Source organism: Balaenoptera musculus, chromosome X, assembly GCF_009873245.2.
Source record: "Balaenoptera musculus isolate JJ_BM4_2016_0621 chromosome X, mBalMus1.pri.v3, whole genome shotgun sequence".
Lineage (NCBI taxonomy): Eukaryota > Metazoa > Chordata > Mammalia > Artiodactyla > Balaenopteridae > Balaenoptera > Balaenoptera musculus.
Window position 1 is genome coordinate 38,729,591 of NC_045806.1, and position 22,392 is coordinate 38,751,982.

Below are 22,392 nucleotides of genomic sequence, written 5' to 3' on the forward strand. Positions count from 1 at the left end.
AGCAATAAACCAGATGTATTAGCTTAGGCTGCCGTAACAAAATATCATAGACTAGGAGGCTGAAACAACAGAAACTGATTTCGCACAGTTCTCACAGTTCAAGATAAAGGTGCTGGCCAGGCCAATTCAGTTGCCCAGTGAGGGTTCTATTCTTGGTTTGCAGACTGCCAATTTCTCACTGTGTCCTCACAGGGCAGTGAGAGAGAGAGCAAGCTCTCTGGTGTCTTTTTCATAAGGGCATGAATTTCATCATGGGAGCCCCACCCTCATGACCTCATCTAAACCTAATGACCTCCTAAGGTCCCATCTCCAAATACCATCACGCTGCAGGGTTAGGGCTTCTATATATGGATTTGGGGAGGACATATAGCACCGGATGTACATATAGCAAAACAGATCCTTAAAACATATCGTTGGGTGAAAAATGGTATCTGTAGCATACAATATCATTTATACATCTTTTAAAAACAAAAAATAATGCTACATATTTTTTAAGAACACATGCAGATTCAAGAATGTGCATCAAAGACATCTGTATGGAAGCCTATATGAAGTGGAAAGGGAATGAGACTAGGGGTTGGGAATGATGAGGAACAAAAATACGCAAAACAAGAGAGAGACCTTGCACAGATCAATGATGATACTGGGCCATAAATGGAGGAATATAATTAGTTCACCTCTTCGCACCTCACATTAAAAAAATGATGGATTGGAATGAGAGGTGAGAAGTAGGCAGACGAGGCAAGCTGCTAGTGCACAAGGTGAGAAAGGCCCGCACGAGGGCGAAGACAATGGGAATGGGAAGGAAGGAACATCCTATAGGACAAGGACATTCAAACTATTATTGAGGAAGGGCAAGTTTGATTGTTTCTTCTCCCAAATCATTTCAGACCCATACTTTTATAAAATACAATAAAATTAATTATTAAAAAAACTGAAACAAAAACAAAGACATAAAAACTTACAAGCCCACTAAATCACACCCTTGGATATCATGGCAAGGTCATATTGCTATATAAGTTTCTAAAGACTCCCAGTGTCACAAACACACACCACACTTGGAGTAGCACTGCTACAGTAGACAGCAGGGAAAGAAACCAACGTCTGTGATTGGATGTGTTAAGAAAGGAAGAATGATGGGAGGTGACTTGCAAGTTTCATGCCAGCCTCACTTCCACTTTGGAAGGGGTAGTGGGGAGAGCAGAAAAAGCAATAAGGAGGACGAAGTACTTCTATCGCCTGGCTCCTTAGCCGATATATTGCTACAGCTCCCAAGCATGGCCATAACAGCACTGGCTGAGCTTCTCACTTCTGAAATTTCTGAAAGAAACTAAAGCAGTGGACTGAACCTGAAGAGCCCTCAGCAAGGCTGGCCTGCCCTTTCCTGGTCACCCTCACAGCAGCAAGGGAAAGAGAAGAGACTGGAAGAAGTAAAGGGGTTCCCCCCCACCAACCATACACATACACAACTGCTATGAACTCTTGTCAGTACATTTTTGTCCAGTTAGTGACAATGACTAAGTATACCGTACAATGGGGCCTTTTTCTTTAAACATAAGATCTATCAATGCTATGAAAATTGAAGAGAAACCACAATGTGTAAAATTCAGAAGGTAGTTCAATCAAGTTCCTGCTAAATTGATGAGCAATTTCTCTATGCAGAGTATTAGCTGGATACTTGTTAAATATTTCCAATTCTTTTGCTAAATAAAATCAAATCAGCCAGACCAAATTCTTAAATATTTTTTAACATGAAAGAAACTATTACTAAATCCTTCCCCAAACTCTTGGTTTGTGTAACACATTCAAACCCCAAAAATCAACAATACACATATGCTTCTTTAAAGTTCAGTAATGTCAATTTCTATTGTTATTCTCACCAGCATAGCATGCAAAATTCCATTTCTAACTTGAAATTTCAATTCAAAATTCTATACCTCAGAAACTAATTGCTTGAGGATTTGTTTGGTATGATGTAAAAGCCCACAGGGCACCTGTTTCAAATGTTTGCCCCTCCCAATACACACACACACACACACACACACACACACACAAACTTGAGATTTGCCATTATAATCTCTTAGGATCACATGTCAACCTGCCCTTTGCCCTAGTAACTGTGAAATGGTGCTCAGTCTCAGTCCAAAGAAATTAGGCAAATGTCTTAGCAAATGATAAAATCAGGAACATACTATCCACAGATCCAGTGTTCCTTGATATCTCAACTCCTTGGGTCCCATTCCACTTACGGCACCACTACTGGAAAGGCAGCAGCCAAATCCAGACTCTCCTTGATGTTTCACATCAAATTAATAGCTGGTACCACCATCCCTTCCTTGTTGCTAGAGACTGGAAGAGCACTTTTATCACATGACTGGATTGATTAATAAACAATCAGTAAGTTGCCAGGGCGACTACAGAAACCGTAAAGCTAACCCAAACTGAGAAGCAGGTTATAGTCATCAGTCTCAGGAGTTGTTTATCCATTTATAATCTCTCTTTTAGAGCTTCAGCACATCAGAGTCTCTCTGTTTCTATCTAGACTGCGTCCAAAGCCCAGATGCTTGACAACCACATGACAAAGGCAAGAAGAATAAGGTGCTTGGTAAGAATCTGACAGCTCATTAGGGCCACCATTAGCTAGAAGCCTATCTTTGCAGATGTGAATATCATTATCATAGCCATAAAAGCTGACATGTGTAGCAGTGCGCTAAGTACTTTAGAAGCACTAAATTCTTTTAATTTTCAGAGCAAATCTCTGAGTATGCTTTATCATTATCCCCATTTTATAGATGGGGATACTCAGGAACAGAGTTTAAGTAATTTGTCCAAGGTCAGTCAACTAGTATAGTGAATCCAGGATGAAAACTCACATGCCTGAGCCCTTAGGCATTAGGTCTTGCATTGTCTGTGCTCCCTTAGAGAAAAGGAATAGATCTCCTCTTGTTTAAGTCATCAGGGCAGAATTACTACTTTTGCTTTTGACAAACATAATAATGAGAATGACCACCATGACATGGAAGAGAGGAAATAGATCAGATCATTGGACCTGGGCTCAATCCCTTAAAAGCAGAACAGGTATTAGAGAGTACTGTAGATACCCTTTTACAGTCACCAGAAGTTACTAAAAATTTGGGGCCTGAAGAAAGCCAGTTAACATTTAATATTTTAATATGTATTAACAACACTTACTTTTCTAACTACTTTTTGAGGCTTACGGAAATTATGAATTACCTAAAACTATCACTCTTAGATATTCCTGCCTGATCAGGTTTGAGACTAGTTTGCTTCTGCTCCATGAATAGGTTTTTCTCTCCCTTCATAGCATATTTATTTCAGAAATTCATTTTCTCTTTTCTTCTTTTCTGTACTTTTATAGAGAAAGAGAAGTCATTCAGCAAATACCGTGAACCTCCCAGAGAAAATAACAACAAAATTGCCTTGGGTAGAGTTCAGGACCATAAGAGCATGAAAGCTATCATTACTGATTAATAAAGCTAAATCACTCAAAAAGAAACCCTAAATGTAAAAATAAAAAGTCATGTCAAAGAAAACTTCAAACATTTTTAAGCTGATTTTCCTCTCTTTCCAAACCTAACTAGAAAAAATGTTGTGCTCATGAATCTTAGCCATTCAAGTCAATATAACAAGATTGGTTTTATATACTTAATAATGTATTTAAATCAGGAGAGTAAAAAATAAAATTAAATCGATAAGATCTAGAAGGATGTGCAGCCCCTTCCTCAGAAAACATTGTCCTGTTTTTTTCCTCTAAATAATTCAACTCAAAGTACCAATCAAAAGAATTCTAAAGACTTCCCCCAAAGTCAGTTAACATCACTGGCTCATTGTAGCTGATTAGTACATCCATTTCCAAATTCCTTCTCCCTTGCTGGTCTCCATTTAGAAGCTAGAAAAGGCTAAATACTCCACTTGTTTCCTCAGCCTCCTTTTCAGAATTCTGTTCTGGGATTCTAGAAAAGGATTTTGTCCTCCTGAGCCAAGGGACAAATGCAGGTGATGCTGCCCCTAGCTCACCTTTTCTTGCCTTGAGATGTATACGTAATGCCTGGAGCTGCAGCAGCCACCTTGGATCATGGCAGGAAGGTGAGGAGGATTGCAGAGATGCTGGCTCAAAGTTGAGCCTTTAAATGTATGCCACCAGCCACCTACCTCCAGACTTCCTGCTTGGTTAAAAAAATAAATCCCTGCTTGTTTAAGCCTCTATTGGTCAGGTATTCCATTACTTGCAGTATAAAGCATTACAAATTAATGCATTTAGTCTTTAAAAGCTGTGCTTTAATGCCTTTTTTAAAAAACAGAATAAGATTATTAAGTGACCTATCTAAAGTGTAATTTTCTTTATACATTGAGAAAAATAAATATCTTCTCAAACTTTGAGCACAACAAATATTAGTAAAGTTTATTACCTTCACTGACTTAAGGGATATGTTTGAGATTAATTCTAGAATTTATGGAGAGGGACAACTGATTCTACTGATAAGACTAGAAGAATAGAAAAGATAAAGGCAGCTGTGAGTTGTATACACATGAGCAGTACATCTGGAGATGGAAACCACAAGTTCATGATCTGTCCCAATACCTGCCTTATGAATATTATGGAGGAAAGTCTACGTCAAGGTAAAACCAGAGAGTTGTTCATGGGATGGAGGTTCATGAGTGTGTGTGTGTGTGTGTGTGTGCACGCGCACACACGCACATTGGGAGTATATAGGCTGAAGTAAGCTCCTTGTAACATCCAAGTTCAGCACTCCTGTAATAACATACTGGCTATACTAGCATCTGATGCAAGTTGATGGTCAAAGGAAGTGGCACCAAGAAACAAAGCACCTGCAATGCAGTACAACAGTCACACCTGACCTCCCTCTCCCCCAGCAAAGAATCTGTGGGCTTTAGGAATGATGGGCCACTCAGGGTAAGACCTATGGATTAAAAAATCTTGGGTCAGAGTGGAGGGGTGAGATAGAAGGGTAGCACAGCTTCCAACAATACTTCATGAATTGCTAAAGACTTTCAGGGACAGAGGCAGCCTTTTCCCATAGCTGTGAGGTAAGTGGATGATGGAAGCCCAATGGTAGGAGGGGGCGGTGACTGTGTAATTGTGCTGGGTGTGTTTTAGGACTGGAATCTGAACATCTGCGTCAACAGTCCCTGATGCCACAAGATCAAGGATTAAAACAAAAATTATAACATAATCTGATACTCATGACAATGATATTTAAAAGTGGGAAACGTTAAAGATACCTAAATGAAAGTGAGGTTTCCATACTTCATTTGAAGTGGTAAAACGCTGATAGCAATAGACCAAAGTCTACATAAGTCGCATATATATATACTGCAATATCCAGAACAACCACTATGAAAATTATACTAAGAGATATACTCAAAAACACTATAAATAAATCAAAATAGAATCCTAAAAGAAGTCCCAGTAACCCACAGGAAGGTAAGAAAAGAGAAACAAAGAAACAGAAAACAGATAATAATATATTCGACATAAGCATTAACAAATCAATCACCTTAAATGTAAATGATCTAAATACATTAATCAAAAGATAGAGATTTGCAGAGTAGATTTTAAAAGCATGACAAACTACATGCTGTACACAGGAAACTCATTTCAAATTCAATATATAGGTCAGTTGGAAGTAAAAGGATGGGAAAAAATACACCAGGGAAACACTAATTTTAAAAAAGCAAGAATGGCTATATCAGTATCTGATAACCTAGACTTCAGAGCAAAGAAAATTACTAGAGAAAAGAGGGACACTACATAATGATAAAAGAATCAATCCACCAGGAAGACACAACAAACTTAAATGTGTATGCACAGGACTTCCCTGGTGGCCCACTGGTTAAGAACCTACCTGCCAATGCAGAAGACACGGGTTCGAGCCCTGGTCCGGGAAGATCCCACATGCCGTGGAGCAACTAAGCCCATGCGCCACAACTACTGAGCCCACGTGCCACAACTACTGAAGCCCATGTGCCTAGAGCCCGTGCTCTGCAACAAGAGAAGCCACCGCAATAAGAAGCCTGTGCACCACAACGAAGAGTAGCCCCCGCTCACTGAAACTAGAGAAAGCCCACACACAGCAATGAAGACCCAACACAGCCAAAAATAAATAAATAATTAAATTCATTTTTTTAAAAATGTGTATGCACAAAACAACGGAACCTCAAAATATACGAAGCAAAACCAAAACAACAGAACCTCAAAATATATGAAGCAAAACCAACAGAGCTAAAAGGAGAAATAGACAAACCCACAATTATAGTTGGGGACTTCTACAATCCTCTCAGCAACCAACAGAACCTAATTAATATACATAGAACACTCCACCCAACAATGGCAGAATACAAGCTCTTTTCAAGTGTGCATGAAACATTCACCAAGACAGACCATATTCAGGGCCATAAAAGAAATGTCAACAAATTTAAAAGAATGAAAATCATATAGATTATATTCTTTTGATAATGGAATCAAACTAGAAATCAATAACAGAAAGATAGCAGGAAAATCTCCAAATGCTTGGAAATTAAACAACACACTTCTAAATAGTCTATGGGTCAAAGAGGAAATTGCAAAAGGAACTTTTAAAAATAGATATAACTGAAAGAAATGAAAATACAACATACCAAAATATGTGGAGTGCAGCTAAGGCAGTGTTGAGAGGGAAATTTATAACACTAAATAATTATATTAGAAATGAGGAAAGATCTCAAATCAACAGCCTCAGTTTCTACTTCAAGAAATTAGAAAAAGATGAGTAAAATACCCTAAAAGCAAGCATAAATAAGGAAACAACAAAAATTAGAGCAGAAATCAATGAAATTGATGAAAACAACAGAGAAAATCAATCAAATACAAAGCTTGTTCTTCAAAAAATATATCAATAAAATTGACAAATCTCTAGCAAGACTGAAAAAAATTTTTAAAGAGATAAGATACAAATCACCAATACCAGAAATGAAACAGGGGTTATCCTCACAGATCCTAGAGCCATTAAAAAGATAATGAGGGAACATTTTGACCAACTTTACATATGTAAATTCAAACACTTAGAAAAAAATTGATAAATTTCTCAAAACCACAAACTAACAAAACTCAATCAAGATGAAATAATCTAAATAGTCCTATAACTTTTAAAGAGCCTGGATTTTTAACTAAAAGCCAAAAAGAAACTCCTATGCCCAGCTGGCTTTAACTGGAGAATTTCACCAAATATTTAAACAAGAATTAACACCAATTTTATGCAATCTCTTCCAGAAAATAAAAGAGGAAAGAACTCTTTCCACTTCATTTCATTAAGTCAGTATTATCTTGGTACCAAAACTAGATAACACAGTTCAATCAAAGAAAACTACAGACCAGTATCTCTCGTGAACGTAGATGCAAAAATCCTCCACCAAAAAACTAGCAAATTAAGCCCAGCTTTGTGTAAAAAGAATTATATACTATGACCAAGGGGGATTTATTATGCAAGGCTGGATCAACATTCAAAAAGTAATCAATGTAATCCACCATATCAACAAGTAAAGAAGAAAATTCAAATGACCATATCAATTGATACAGGTAAAGACATTTGACAAAATCCAACACCCATTCAAGATTTTTTTTAAAACTCTCAGCAAGTTAGGAACAGAGGGGAATTACTTGATAATGAGCATCTACAAGAAACCTACAGCTCACATCATACTTAATAGTAAAAGACTAAATGTACTTCCCCTAAGATCAGGAACACGGCAAAAATATCTGCTCTCATCACTCTTATTCAACATATTACGAGAAGTTCTACCCACTGCAGTAAGGCAAGAAAAACAAGTAAAAGGGATACAGATTGGAATGGAAGAAATATAACTGTCTCTATTTGTAGGTGACAAGATTGTCTATATTTTAAAAATCCCACAGAATTTACCCCCAAAATTCCTAAAACTAATATTGAGTTCATCAGGGCCACAGGATACAAGATCAACATAAAAAATCAATCACACTTCTATATACTAACAATGAACACAGGAAACTGAAATTTAAAACATAATGTCATTTACAATCACTCCAAAGAAAACAAAACACAAAGCATGTACAGGATCTGTAAGCTGAAAATTACAAAATGCTGATGAAAACAATCAAAGATGACCTAAAGAAATGGAGAGACATATCATGTTCATGAATTGGAAGACTCGACATAGTAAAGATGCCAATGCTCCACTAATCGATCTAAGGTTTAATACAATTCCTATCAAAATTCCAGCGAAGTTATTTGTAGACTTAGATGAACTTATTCTAAAATTCATATGGAAAGGTGCAGGCCCTAGACAAAGAAGAATCTTGACAAAGAAAAATAAAGTGGGAAAAATCACTATACCTGATATTAAGGTTTACTATATTACTACAGTCATAAAAACAGTGTGGCATTGGCAGAGGGATAGACACAGACCAATGGAACAGAATAGAGAACACGGAAAGAAACCCACACAAATATGCTCAAATGATTTTTTCCAAAGGTGTAAAAGCAATTCGGTGGAGGAAAGATACCCTTTTCAACAAATGGTGCTGGAGTAATTGAATATCCATAGGCAAAATCAAATGAACCCTGACCTAAATCTCACACTTTATACAAAAATTAACTCAAAACAGATCACAGACTTGAACAGAAAGTGTAAAACTACAAAAATTTTAGGAAAAAAGATAGGAAAAATTCTTCAGGATCTAGGGCTGAGCAGAGACTTAGTATCAAAGCATGATCCATAAAAGGAAAAAAATTGATAAGTTGGAGCTCATCAAAATTTGAAATTTTTTTGTTCTGCAAAAGACAGTTAACAGGACAAAATGACAAGCTACAGATTGGAAGAAAATATGTGCAAACCACATCTTAGACAAAGGGCTAGTATCTAGAATGTATAAAGAATTCTCAAAACTCAACAGTTAAAAAAACAATCCAATTAGAAACAGGCAAAAGCCATAAAAAGACATTTCACCAAGGTGGATATACAGATGGCAAATAAGCACATGAAAAGATACTCAACTCATTAGCCATCACAGAAGTGACAACTAAACCCACAATAAGATATCATTACCCACCTATCAGACAGCTAAAATGAAAAATAGTGACAACACTAAATGCTGACTAGGATGCAGAGAAACTAGATCATTCATACAGTGTGGCTGGGACTGTAAAATGGTACATTTGCTCTCAAAAACAGGTTGGTAGTTTTTTTTATAAAACTAAACATGCAATTATCGTAAGATCCAGCAATTGCACTCTTGGGCATTTATCCCAGAAAATGAAAACACATGTCCACACCAAAACCTGTACATGAATGTTTGCTAGCAGCTTTATTCTTAACAACCAAAAGCTGGAAATAGCCCAGATATCCTTCAACAGGTAAATGGTTAAAGAAACTGTGGTACATACACAGAATACTACTCAGCAATAAAATGAACAACTGATAAACACAACTACCTGGATAAATCTCCAGAGAATTATGCCAAGTGAAAAAAAAATCCCAAGAGGTACATACTTTATGATTCCATTTATCTAATATTTTCAAAGTAATAAAATTTTAGATATAGAGAACAGGAATTAGGATGTGGTGAGGAACGGCAAGACGGGGGTGGGGGCAGGTGCGGAGGTTGATGGGAAGGACTTAAGTGTGGTTATAAATGGGCAACAGGAGGGATCCTTGTGATAATGGGACTGTTCCGTATCTTCACTGTCATGGTGGTCACAGTAACCTACACATGTGATGAACTGTATAGACGAAATGCACACACGCAAATGAGTACAAGTAAAACTGGGAAAATCTGAATAAGATCGGTATATTATATTAATGTTTATATCCTGGTTGCACTATTATACTATAGTTTTGCAATGTTACCAATGGGAAAGTGGGTAAAGGGTACACAGGATCTCTCTCTGTATTATTTCTTATAGCTGCATGTAAATGTACAAGTATCTCCATAAAAATTTCAATTAACAATAAAAGGAAAGAGAGGGTTTACTTTCCTCAGTAACTAGGAGAGGTTCTACTCAGGTGCCTTTTATAAGGTATTAAGTATGAACATGAATACAGATGAGCAATGAATGACTGAAGTCTCACAGAAATGAGATGGAAGATAGTCCTATAAATGACAAAACAAACATCTCTGTTTCAATTACCAAACACAAGTGAAGAAGAAAAGGTGGTCTAAATTAACCATTAAACCATGTGAACTGACCTGGTCTCCCCCCAAACTCTAGCAGTTTGTTACCATTCTCTTCTTTGGAATGCCAAATACATAGTTAGGAAAGCAAAGAATTTGGCCTTCAACTGGCCAAGCTTGTCACTTTGTCACAGTGGAGTTCCCAGGTCAAATTCCGGCATCCTGGGGCTTGGTTAATGAGGGAGTGAAAATGCCTACCTCTCCCTTCTTTTTGCTTTGCAGAACCCCCCCCCCCCGCCCCTACAAAGCTGGCTCTGCCCTTTCTACAACTGTAGGAACAGGATAAACTCAGGAAATGACCCAAGAAGTCCCTTTACATTTGCACTAGTGCGTATCTGGAATCCTGTTCTTGGGAGACTGGTCTGCTAAAGGGTCCTGCCTGATGAATGCGCAGAGAAAAATCTGCTGCCTCCAGAAAAAGCCAAACTGGATGCCAACAAGGAAAAGAGAAGCTTCCCACTGCATGGCACAACAGGCCACAGAGAGGCTTTGAGTCACAACTTGCATGGTGACACCTTCAGGCTGTCCTGGCTGCTTTGTATAAACCACGCATCCTGAGAGGCTTATCGCCGATTTAAACCACAAAAGCAAATGCCTTTCTTCCTCCTTTATATTCACTCTTGCTAAAATAAATATTTTTTCCCACAGCGGCAGTGGAAAACACTAGTGAGAAGCATTCCAAAGGTGATTCTCCCAAACTGTGTCTATCCCCGCTAGTTTCTAGGCATGGCTGCTACGGGTAGACAGGGGCAATCGACAGGCACCTATTCAAGGCCTGCCCTGGGTAAGGAAGAGCAATCCAAAGGGCATCAATCCTAGTTTCTCAGTCAGCTGAGGAATGTTACAACCACACATAAAGAATGCAAAACACAACACAGCCAATAAGCCAGTAAATGAGTGGTCTGGACAATATGAGTGTTCAGGGTTATGGAGCCAGAGAGATGGCTCCTGCTGAGATGATCAGGGAGGGAAGACTAGGATCTGGATGGGAAGAGGAAGAGGTATGAGAATGCTGTCGGAGAAGGGGGCAAGTAAACCAATAGTTGAGTGGAAAAGTCCAAAATATATTCAAAGGACAGACAGTGAGCTTACTGGTTTAACTGGAGTGTTAGGTTTGTTTTCCATTATGAAAAAGAAGATTGTTACGAAAGAATGGTATTGTTTGAATTTTTACAATGATAATATACTCGTGTTACTTGTATAATTAAAAAACACGAAACAATTTTAAAGAAAGGGATGCTAAGGCTGAGGAGAGCATCTAGACTCACAGGTTTGAGTCCGTGGCTGGTGTGGCAAACAAAGTTTCCTGGCTCCCAACAGCCATTAATTGCTCCCTTTTCTCTTTCCCAGCTCCAAAAATAGATGGTGAAAAATCAAGCTCCCAATGTCCCTTGGAGCAAAGGATAGCCATGTGACTCAAGTTTAGCCAATAAGATGTAGGGTAGAAACCTAATGGGGGACTGGGAAACATTTTGTTTTCTGATATAAGAGCCTTCCCCCACCCCTCCTTCCTGCTTGTCTTGAACACTGTTGTAAGAAGTTGTGATGTCCGGAACTGAGGCAACCATCTTGCAACCATGAGGTCACAAGCCTAAGAAAGTAAAGCCAACATTCTGAAGATGGCAAAATGGAGAGAGAAAAAGAATCTGAGTATCCTAAGTGACATAGCTATAAAGTTCAGGACAGAATACAAAAATGACCAAAGTTAGGTGTTTGATCCCTGAATAGGCAAAGTGACTCTAATTTCTGAAATGCAAATTAACATTTAGGAATAGCACTGGAGTTTTATGTCATTTCCAAAGTTATGAATAGCAGCTTCAAGAAGTGGCCCAGTCTGAAATCATGTGATTTCAAGGACATTTCAATAGTTACCAGGAACAAGTAACAGAAAACTAAATCAAAACCATCCTGTGATCTGGCACAGTAAACACCTATTGTTTGTCCAGCAATTCCCCACCACCAACTCCTTTCTTTGGCTATTTATTTTTTGTAACAGTTTCACTGAGGTATAATTTATATATCATATGGTAGTTTTAATTTTAGTTTTTTTGAGGAACCTCCATACTGTTTTCCATAGTGGCTTACATTCCCACCAAGAGTGTACAAGGGTTCCCTTTTCTCCATATCCTTGCCAACATTTGTTACTTGTGTTCTATTTGATGATAGCATTCTAAGAGGTGTGAGGTGATATCTCATTGTAGTTTTGATTTGCATTTCTCTGATGATCAGCAATGTTGAGCATATTTTTCATGTGCCTGTTGGCCATCTGTATGTCTTCTTTGGAAAAATGTCTATTTAGGTCTTCTGCCCATTTTTAAATTGGGTTATTTGTTTTTTTGATATTGAGTTACACGAGCTGTTTATATATTTTGGATATTGGTCCCTTAACTGGGTATATAGCCAAAGAAAATGAAAACACTAATTCAAAAAGATACATGCACCCTAATGTTCATAGCAGCATTATTTACAATAGTCAAGATGTAGAAGCAAACTGTGTCTATCATAAAGTTCAATCATTTAAAATATACAATACAAAGGAGTTTACTATAATTACAAAGTTGCACAATCTTCACCATAATCTAATTTCAGAACACTTTCATCATCCCAAAAAGAAACCCCAAACCCATTAGCAGTCGCTCCCCACTTCCTCCCTTCCCCCACACAGGTCTAGGCAACGATTAATCTTTCTGTCACTATAGATTTGCCTATTCTGTACATTTCACATAAATGGAATCATACAATATGTAGTCTTTTGCATATCGCTTATGGTATAATGTTTTTGAGGTTCATCTATGTTGTGGTATGTATCAATATTTCATTCCTTGTTATGGCTAAATAATATTCCACTGTATTGATATACCACATTTTGTTTATCCATTCGCCAGCTGATGGACATTTGGGTTGTTTCTACTTTTTGGCTATTATGAATAATGCTGTTATGAACATTCATGTACACATTTTTTGTGGACATATGTTTTCTTTTCTCTTGGGTCTATACCTAGGAGTGCTGTGTCATATAGTAACTCTATGTTTAAACTTTCGTGGAACTGCAGACTTTTCCATAGCAGCAGCACTATTATACATTCCTACCAGCAACATAAGAGGGTTTCAATTACTACACATCCTTGTCAACACTTGGTATTGTCTGTTTTGTTATAGCCATTCTAGTGAGTGTGAAGTAATATCTCATTGTGGTTTTAATTTCCATCTCTCTAATGACTAATGATATTGAGCATCTTTTCATGTGTTTATTGGATATTTGAGTGTCTTTGGAGTAATGTCTACTCAGATCTTTTGGCTGTTTTTAACTGGATTATTTATCTCTTTATTGTTGAGCTTTTAGAGTTCTTTATATATACTGGATATAAATCCCTCATCATATATATGCTTTGCAACTATTTTCTCCCTGTAAAATAACTGTAGTTGCCTTTTCAGTTTTTTGATGGTTTCTTCTGAAGCACAACTTTGGCTATTTATTTCAGCATTATTTGTAATAGCAAAAGACTGGAAATAATACAACTATACATCAAGAGGGGATGAGTTAAACAAACTATGGTATGTCCACACAATGGAGTACTATGTAGCTACAAACGGAATACACATTCCAATGGAATGAGTATAGCTCTGCATATGACTATTAAGAAATCTCCAAGATATACCTGTTAAAAAGAAAAATGGAAGGTGCAAGAGAATATGTAGAGTATGCTACCATTTATTTAATAAGAGGCCATGTAAATATAGTTAAGAATTTGCTATTTTAAAAAACAAAAACAAAAAAGGAAGGATAGCCCAAGCTAAATAGTTTCTTTTTTAATGTTACTTCTAGAGGGAATGAGGGAGGGAACAAGACTGAAGGGACAGGGAGAAAAGCTAGGACTTGTCTGAACGCACCTCACTTTGTAAATTTGCCTTTGAAACCACAGAAATGTTATACTTTTACATTATAATAAAACAAAAATTTTTAAGTTAAAAATGAAAAGCAAAATGCAACAGTCAACCTAACTGGGTATTGAGTTGGTGACTTAACCAAACTTAAATGAAATTAAAACCCAATAATTTGACCATACGTTCCTAGGGGGATAAATCCTAAAATCAATAAGAACTACAAAGAAATCTTAACCTATTTTCAAAACTCAAATTGTTAATAATAATGTTATTATTACTCAAAAACTATTATATGGATATATATTTTTATTTATGGTAGGATAAAGCAAGTAATTATGTTAATGTCCTTATGAATCAAGATTTTCAGTGTAAGTAAAAGATAAGTGAAGAACCAAAGAAGTTAAATAAAAATCCTATAATCCTTACTTAGCATTTCAAGTATCAGTTTGGATTCATGTGGTATTTTATCTTTAAAAATGTATACATATTTTCTAGCCTTGTTTTAAGAGAATGAAAATTCAAGCCACAGACTGGGAGAAAATATTTGTAAACCACATATCCAAAAACGGACTTGTATCCGGAATATATAAAGAACTCTCAAAACTCAACAGTAAGGAAACAACTCAATTAAAGATGGGCAAAAGACACAAACAGACATCTCACCAAAGAGGATATACAGATGGCAAATAAGCACATGAAAAGATGTTCAACATCATTCCTAAGCCATTAGGGAAAGAAAAGTTTAAATCAGGATGAGTTACCACTATACACCTATGAGATTGGTTAGAATCCAAAACACTGCCCATGCCAAATGCTCTCAAGAATCCGGAAGAACAGGAACTCTCATTCGTTGCTGGTGGGAATGCAAAATGGTACAGCCACTTTGGAAGACTGTTCAGCAATTTCTTATAAAATTAAACATACACCTATGGCCAGTTCCAAATTTACATGAAAATCAAGGATCCTGCCATTCATAGGAAAGCAGTGAGCATTTTGCTGCAGTTTTCAACTTCTCACATATATAAGCAAAGCTTTCCTTGTTTAACAAGTATCAAGAGAAAGGTGAGAAATCTTCTCATTTCAGTTGAAAATGAAACCTGTGAGTGCTTATCTCAAATTTGAGTCAGAATTACGTGTCTATGTGGCAAAATACAAGCATCGGTTTCACACTGAAGAGCTAATTTTTATTCTTTATTTCTAGTTTTAAAAAAATCATATTCTTATGTATATAGGTCTGCAAGGAAATTAAGATTATAATGATTGTATAACTGCCTATATTTGAGCCTGATCATGTCAGTCAGTAAAAAAAACTTAATTTTTAGGTCTCACATAAAATTGTGTCTTAGGCTCTATTTTTATTCATATTGCTTTGTCAATATGATTTTAGTAGCTTTGCTTATTTAACATTGTCTATATTTTCATGTTGTAAACAGCATTAATTAAAATGAATTTATAACCTTAATTTAAATTAAATCAACTGAACCTACTTTTTGAAAAAGTAAATCCCACCTTGGATTAAAACAGTTATTCAACAGAAATGTATGATGCTGCCTTATGAATTTTTTTAAGGTATGAAAAGGAAAGAAAGGAAAGCTAAGCTTAACTACCTGTTTGTTTCTCAAGAAAACCTAGCTATGGGGTTCCCTGGTGGCGCAGTGGTTAAGAATCCGCCTGCCAATGCAGGGGACATGGGTTTGAGCCCTGGTCCGGGAAGATCCCACATGCTGTGGAGCAACTAAGCCCATGTGCCACCACTACTGAGCCTGCGCTCTAGAGCCCGTGAGCCACAACTACTGAGCCCGCGTGCCGCAACTGCCGAAGCCCGCACGCCTGGAGCCCGTGCTCCACAACAAGAGAAGCCACCGCAATGAGAAGCCCATGCACCACAACGAAGAGTAGCCCCCGCTCGACACAACTAGAGAAAGCCCTCGCGCAGCAACGAAGACCAAACACAGCCAAAAATAAAGAAATAAAATAAATAAATTTAAAAAAAAAAAAAGAAAAGAAAACCTAGCTAAAAGTCATTTTTTGTTTTAAATAAGGGAGAAAACTACTCTTGCTCATACCATTATACCACATTTCATACCTTACGGCACCCTCTACAGTAGAAACTCTGAGAGGATTTTTAGGCCTACTTGAATAAGGAGAAAAGAGGAGAAATCAAGTAGGAAATTTTACAATACAACAAGAAAGAAACCCTTGACCTTTCCCCTAGTACACTCCCACTTGTGTTAGAGTTGAGATCCCTTGTGAGAAAAGGAAACCACACAGACTAGGTGAATTAATTTGCTGAAATCAACAAATCCACAGAAAACTATTACTCTTTACTCAAAAAGACAATTATTATTGGATCGCTACATCTACAACTCATGGATCATGCTAAGGTACCATGGGCTATAGAAATCATCTTTATGCAGGAGTTCCCCAAGACCTGAAAATCATTTCAAAGTTTCCTCTGGGGTAAAAAGATTGTGGGATGATGAAAATATGTTGGAACTACTTAGACAGAGGTGACAGTTGCAAAACACTGTGAATGTACTAAATGCCACTGAATTGTACACTTTGAAATGGTTAATGGTTTATTTTATGTTATGTGAATTGTACCTTAATAAAAAACAAAAACAAAAAAAACACCGAGAAAGGCTGACTAGGATCAGTTGAGACTTCCTGAAGGGTAAGAGACTAGATTTGGCCTTGAAGGATGTTGAAGATCAGAATTTAAATCAGAGGCAAGAATTGGTGGAGATGGCTCTAATGAGAGTGTTTTTCAAACGCTGACTGCCACAATAACAAACAGATTTTAGTGCAACCCAGTTCACGTACACACGTGACAGAAACAAAAGTTCATGAAACAATACTTACTCTTCCCAAGCATAATACACTGATTCTTTTATTCTATTCCACCCTATTCTGTTTATTTTTTTCTTTTTCTTTTTCCTAAATCCTGGTCATGATTCATTAAACTGATCTCACAAAATGAGTGACAAACTCTAATGGCCTGGGGTCTCAGGTTAAGGGCTTTGGACCTGATGCAGCTTATTTTAAGGCCATGGAATTGACTGCTAAGAACATAGCCAGGAATCTGCAGGCAGAATTTTAGGCTGGAAAACCCTCTACCTTGTGAATAAAGTGATTGTTTTACGATTATATTTGTCATTGAGCTAAATTTAAATTGGCTTAGCTAACACCACACGATGAAATCAATATGTGTACTGTGTATTACTCATAGTTTTTCTCTCTCAGTTGTTTATCATTTAAATTGCTGGTAAATTTCCCAAAGAGTGATTTTTCCTACATGAATATATAGGTTTATATTAATCTAGATAAAAATAAATTTCAAGGTATTTCTGTAAGAGAGACAGTTTCTAAATATGTTTTATTTTACTGTTGTGAATTCAAATAATTTCTTTTTCTTCCTAAGGAAACAGTTGCTTCACTATAAATTAGAGGATGGACTATTTACGACAAACCCTCCTAAGATGGTGGCGAGGTAGCTTCATAAAAACCAGAAAGTGTGCTCCTCATTATTCATTAGAGACATTCAGGATCAGCTACACAACCATCTGTCTAAAATGCTGTAGAAAGGATTTTCAGCTTTGGCTGGAAGTGTCCCTTTTAACTTTAATATCCTATCATTCTTGACAATATGCCTGAGATTCTCTTAGCTCAATACAAATCCAGCATGTAAGTTCTTGGAAAAAAGATACTTCGGGTCTGGAATTGTGATCTTTCCCTAAGGTTTGCAGTTAATTCACATCAGAATAATTTTAACGTCATCAGTGATACAAATGCTTATATTTTAGAAAGCACAATACTTCCTGTATTTCAGATATAGAAGGAGAGGTTGCACATCACCTAGCTGTGGACAGAAACAAATCTATCACTCATGACTGACCACCAGCAGCTAATTAAGGGGGGGAGCAAGTTCCTTTTTTAATTTCTAAGAAAAAGCATAAAAGTTAGTTAGCTTGTGTTATAATTTTAAACCCAAACAGCCAGTAATTATGCTATCTCCAGGAGGCCAAGGTTTTTCTCTCAATAATTTAATTAAGCAGACAAAGCTCTGTAATAGGCAGGAGGGAGGCGGGGATAGAAAGGCCAGATTTGGCTTTACTGACTCTCTGACCATTCTGTGCCAGAGAACATCCAATCTTTTAACTAAGTGCAAGGTTTTAAAAATATCAATTTTTTGGCAACACATAGCACATTTAGCCCCAAGGCTAGTGTAACAATTTTTTTAATGCAGCCACCTGCTTTGGGCACATACTAGGACACTCAGTATATAAATACTGATTTGTTGAATGACAGCCCAAGGTATCTAATAAGTATACTGTCATTCTCTAGTTCTCACACACACACACCCTCCTATCAGTCTGAGGCATGAAGTAAATAAATATTTTTTTAAATACACTCACAAGTCTAGAAGCAGACCCACACATATTTTGGATACTTGACTTATGACAAAAGTAGCTCTGCAGAGAAGTGGAGAAAATGTGGCCATTTCCCAAAAATGTATTAAGGACAACAGAACCCAAATGGAGTTGCTTATGCTAAGCCCCATGTTACCAAACTGAAACTTAACTTAGTTACAGTTTCAGCTCTCCCAGAAATAGAATCTTAAACCAATCAACCATGAATTTCCTGATCAGCATTAGTTAGGTAATCTGCCTGATAAACCCCTGCCATTCCCTATAAGGAAAGTAACCTTACAATAACCAATCCGATTTTTTGCCTAGTGCAACTTCCCTACAAAATCTCTTGCCTTGTATAGCTCTTCAGAGCTCCTTTCCATCTGCCTGATTCATTAATCACTGAATAAAGCCAGTAAGCTCTTTAAAATTTACTCAGAATTTTGTTCTTTAACAAATGGTTCTGGGTTAACTGAATATCCACATGGGGAAAAATACAACCTGACCCCTACCTCTTTTCATACACACACACGAAAATGTATTCTAGTTAGATTATAGATCTAAACATGAAAGGCAAAAACAACGAAATTTCCAGATGACACAGGAAAATATCATCATGAACTTGGTGTAAGGAACTATTTCTTAAATAGGAAACAAAAAGCACTAATTTAAAGGAAAAATTCTTCATCAAAAACATCATTAAGAGAGTAAAAAGGCCAACCACAGACTAAAAGATATTTACAACACAAATATCTGACAAAGGAGCCATATCCAAAATCTATGTAGAACTCCTACAAATCACTAAGAAAAGGGCAGGCAACCCAACAGAGATTAGACAAACGACAAATAGACACCACACAAAAGAGAATATCCAAATGACCAATAAATGTGTGAAATGTGCTCAATTTCGTTAGGAATCAGAGAATCGCGGATTAGAGCTACAGAGTCACACTACACCCACTGACCAAAACAACTAAAATTTAAAAGACTAACAATATCAAGTGTTAGAAAGGCTATGGAGCAACAGGAACATAAAATGCTGGTGGGAATTTAAATTGGTATGAGCACTGTGACAGCATCCACCAAAGCTGAACATAAAAATATATTAAAAAAAGAACTTTACTAAAAAAAACAAAACAAAAGAATACCATTTGATCTGGCAATTGTACTGAGAGACACGAACAGGAATAGTCACAGCAAACTATTCTTAATAACCCCAAACAAACCAAATCTCTATCAAGAGTAAAATGTGTATATAAATGATGTCATACTCATACAGTGGAATACTCTAGAGCAATGAAAACATACAAACTATCTCTAAAGACAGCCACATGAACAAATCCCGCAAACAATGTTGAGCTTAAAAAAAAAAAAGCCAGTCACAAAAGAGTAAAAACCGGACATTTGCACTGATAGAAATTTCAAAAGCAAGCCAAACCGAACTACAGTGGTAGCAGCCAGGAGAGGGGTTGCCTTTGGAGAACAGGGAAGGGGTAAAGAACAGAAAGGGTCATAGGTAGGGTTGCCATGTAAAATACAAGCTGCTCAGTTAAATTTGAATTTCAGATAAACAACAAAGAATCTTTTAACATATGTAGGTCCCATGCAATATTTGGGACATGTATTTTTACTTGGTAAATCCAGCAACCCTAGTCAACGTTGATGCTTTGGGAGTCCTGGTAATATTTTCTTTCTTGATGTTCATTCTGTGATCATCCATTGTGCGTTTTTCTGTATATGTGTTATACTTCACAATTAAAAAAAACTTTAAAAAAAGCAAAAGTACACTCAGTGCAGCCTTGCAGATTTTAAAATATCTCATTCAACCACTGTTCTTCCTTCCCACCCTTAATCACTGCACGTGAGAGCTGTGGATCTGAAGTGTTGCTAGGCCCAAAGCTGTGGGCTCTACGTTCAATTTTGATTACAATTACTTTTACGCAGCATGCTTCTTTACTTCTGGAATCTTTTTTCATGCCCTGCCTTTCAGGGGTCTTACTTAATTTGTGTGACTGGCTTAATCTTACCTAAGGGCAACGTTAGGCTGGAAGGCCAGCCTCTACGCATCAGCCAAGAAATGCACAAACCAGTGGTCAAGAAACAAGTTGAACTGGCCAGCTAACCTGTGGGTGTCAGAATGCAGTGGCCTGAAGCTATAAAGATAAGTGGTACTTTAGGGCCAACAACTTGGATGCAGACGTTGTTCAGGATCCATAAAGTCGAATGCTTCAATCTGCTGCCTGCTTTCTAAACTTAACAGAGGTTTACACAAATACCTTGAGTGGCTCCAGCAAGTTCCCTCCCATCAGTGTATTACTTACCTACTTCCTACAGACACAACTGGAAAACCCAAGTAAAGAGTAGTGACCAGTGCAAACAAAAACCTGAATCATTTTTCTGCCGTGGTTTAAATAAGATGCTATTTACTGGCAAAAGTTCTTGCATGCTCAAGGTTTTTAATGTTGTTGTGTTGTGTCGTTTGGTACTTTCATCTTGTTTTGAAATGAACCATTGCCAATTCTAAATGAAGAAAGAACTCCTCCACCTTTGGATCCTTCACTATAAAGTTTAGGATCAAACTTTATAGGCAGGTGGAACCCTTATCTGCCCCCTACCAGCCTTGGGAGTGCCAGGTTTCTTCACTCTAATAGCAAACTCTTTCACAAAGCGTATTAAGGCTCGTCGGATTAGGCTCCCGGGCTGTGGAGACTGGTTGCCTGGAGGGAACCCAGCTTCACCACTGAGATTGTGTAGCTCTGGCCAGTGAGTGACTGACTCATCACTCTGTGCCTCAGTTTCCTCCACTGCAAAATGGGAATTAAAAATAGTAGCTAATACAAAGGGCTGTCGGGAACATCTAATGCTGTGTAAGGTGATTAAAGCACAGCTCCTGGCACACCTTCAACGCTCAACGATGACTATCATCAGCAACCTACCATCGGCTCCCATCGAGGGTCCTAACACCTATAAGGACTCCACTTCTGTATCTAACGTAGGAAAAGTACCCAGATGCAGTTGGAGACAGGGGGAAGGGGAGGTAGAGAGTAAGGGTTCCACCAGCCTGCAAACTTTGGTCCAAGCTGCGCCCAATCCACAGAAGGCGAAGCAGCGTCAGGAGGCCTCCAGTAGGGGCCGGGGAAGTGTCCACACCTGCACCCCAGACTCCGGCCGGGACCTCTGACCTCGGGCGCCCTCACTAATCACGTCGCGGTTGAAGCTGTTGCCCTGCAGCAGCGGCAGCGCCATGGCTCTGAGCGTCCGAGGGTCAAGGGGCCGAGAAGAGGGGCCGGCAGGCAGCTGCCACCCTGAGGCCGCGCTGTTTGACCCCCGACCCCACGTTACCTAGAGACCGAAATAGGTGTCACAAAAGGAGAAGGGGCTTCGACAGGCCGGGGGCTCGGGGCGGGGCCGGGGCGGGGCTAGGGGAAAAGCTCCCCGCCCGCACCTCCCCTCCCCACCCCACCCACTCAGCCGGGTACGGGTCTCCCGAGGCTTTTCTCTCCACACGCATTGTGCAGGCACAAAGGCTGACGACCGCACCATTCCCCGCCCCCGCGGCTCGCTGGTTTAACCCTTGGATGGGGCTCAAAGCCTTTCATGTACTGAAGCTCCTCTGTTGCTTGCACATTTCTTGCCATTTGGTTATTAAATTTAGTTCAAACACACAGAAAAGTGCAGAAAATAAGATGACACCCGTGTGCTCCCAGAAATGTAACACCAGTGAATGTTACATTTACATCAGCTTTAATTTTGTAATGAAAACGTTCCAGATGAATCCAAAGCCACACATACCCCCCCATCTGTCTCCCCACCCCAACCCGCGCGATCACCAGCACCGGAGAAAACCCATTCAGCGGTAACCACCATCCT

At 38.1% G+C, this 22,392-nt stretch overlaps 1 protein-coding gene across 1 annotated transcript in view; it reads right to left on the bottom strand.

The window, feature by feature from the left end:
• EFHC2 (EF-hand domain containing 2) overlaps window positions 1-22,033 on the bottom strand; it is a 178,059-nt gene extending 156,026 nt beyond the window's left edge. The window contains 3 exon segments of the mRNA XM_036839265.1: window positions 21,138-21,326; window positions 21,705-21,864; window positions 21,986-22,033. Of these exon segments, the coding sequence (XP_036695160.1) occupies window positions 21,138-21,326; window positions 21,705-21,864; window positions 21,986-22,033 (397 nt within the window).
• Window positions 22,034-22,392: the final 359 nt, after the last annotated feature.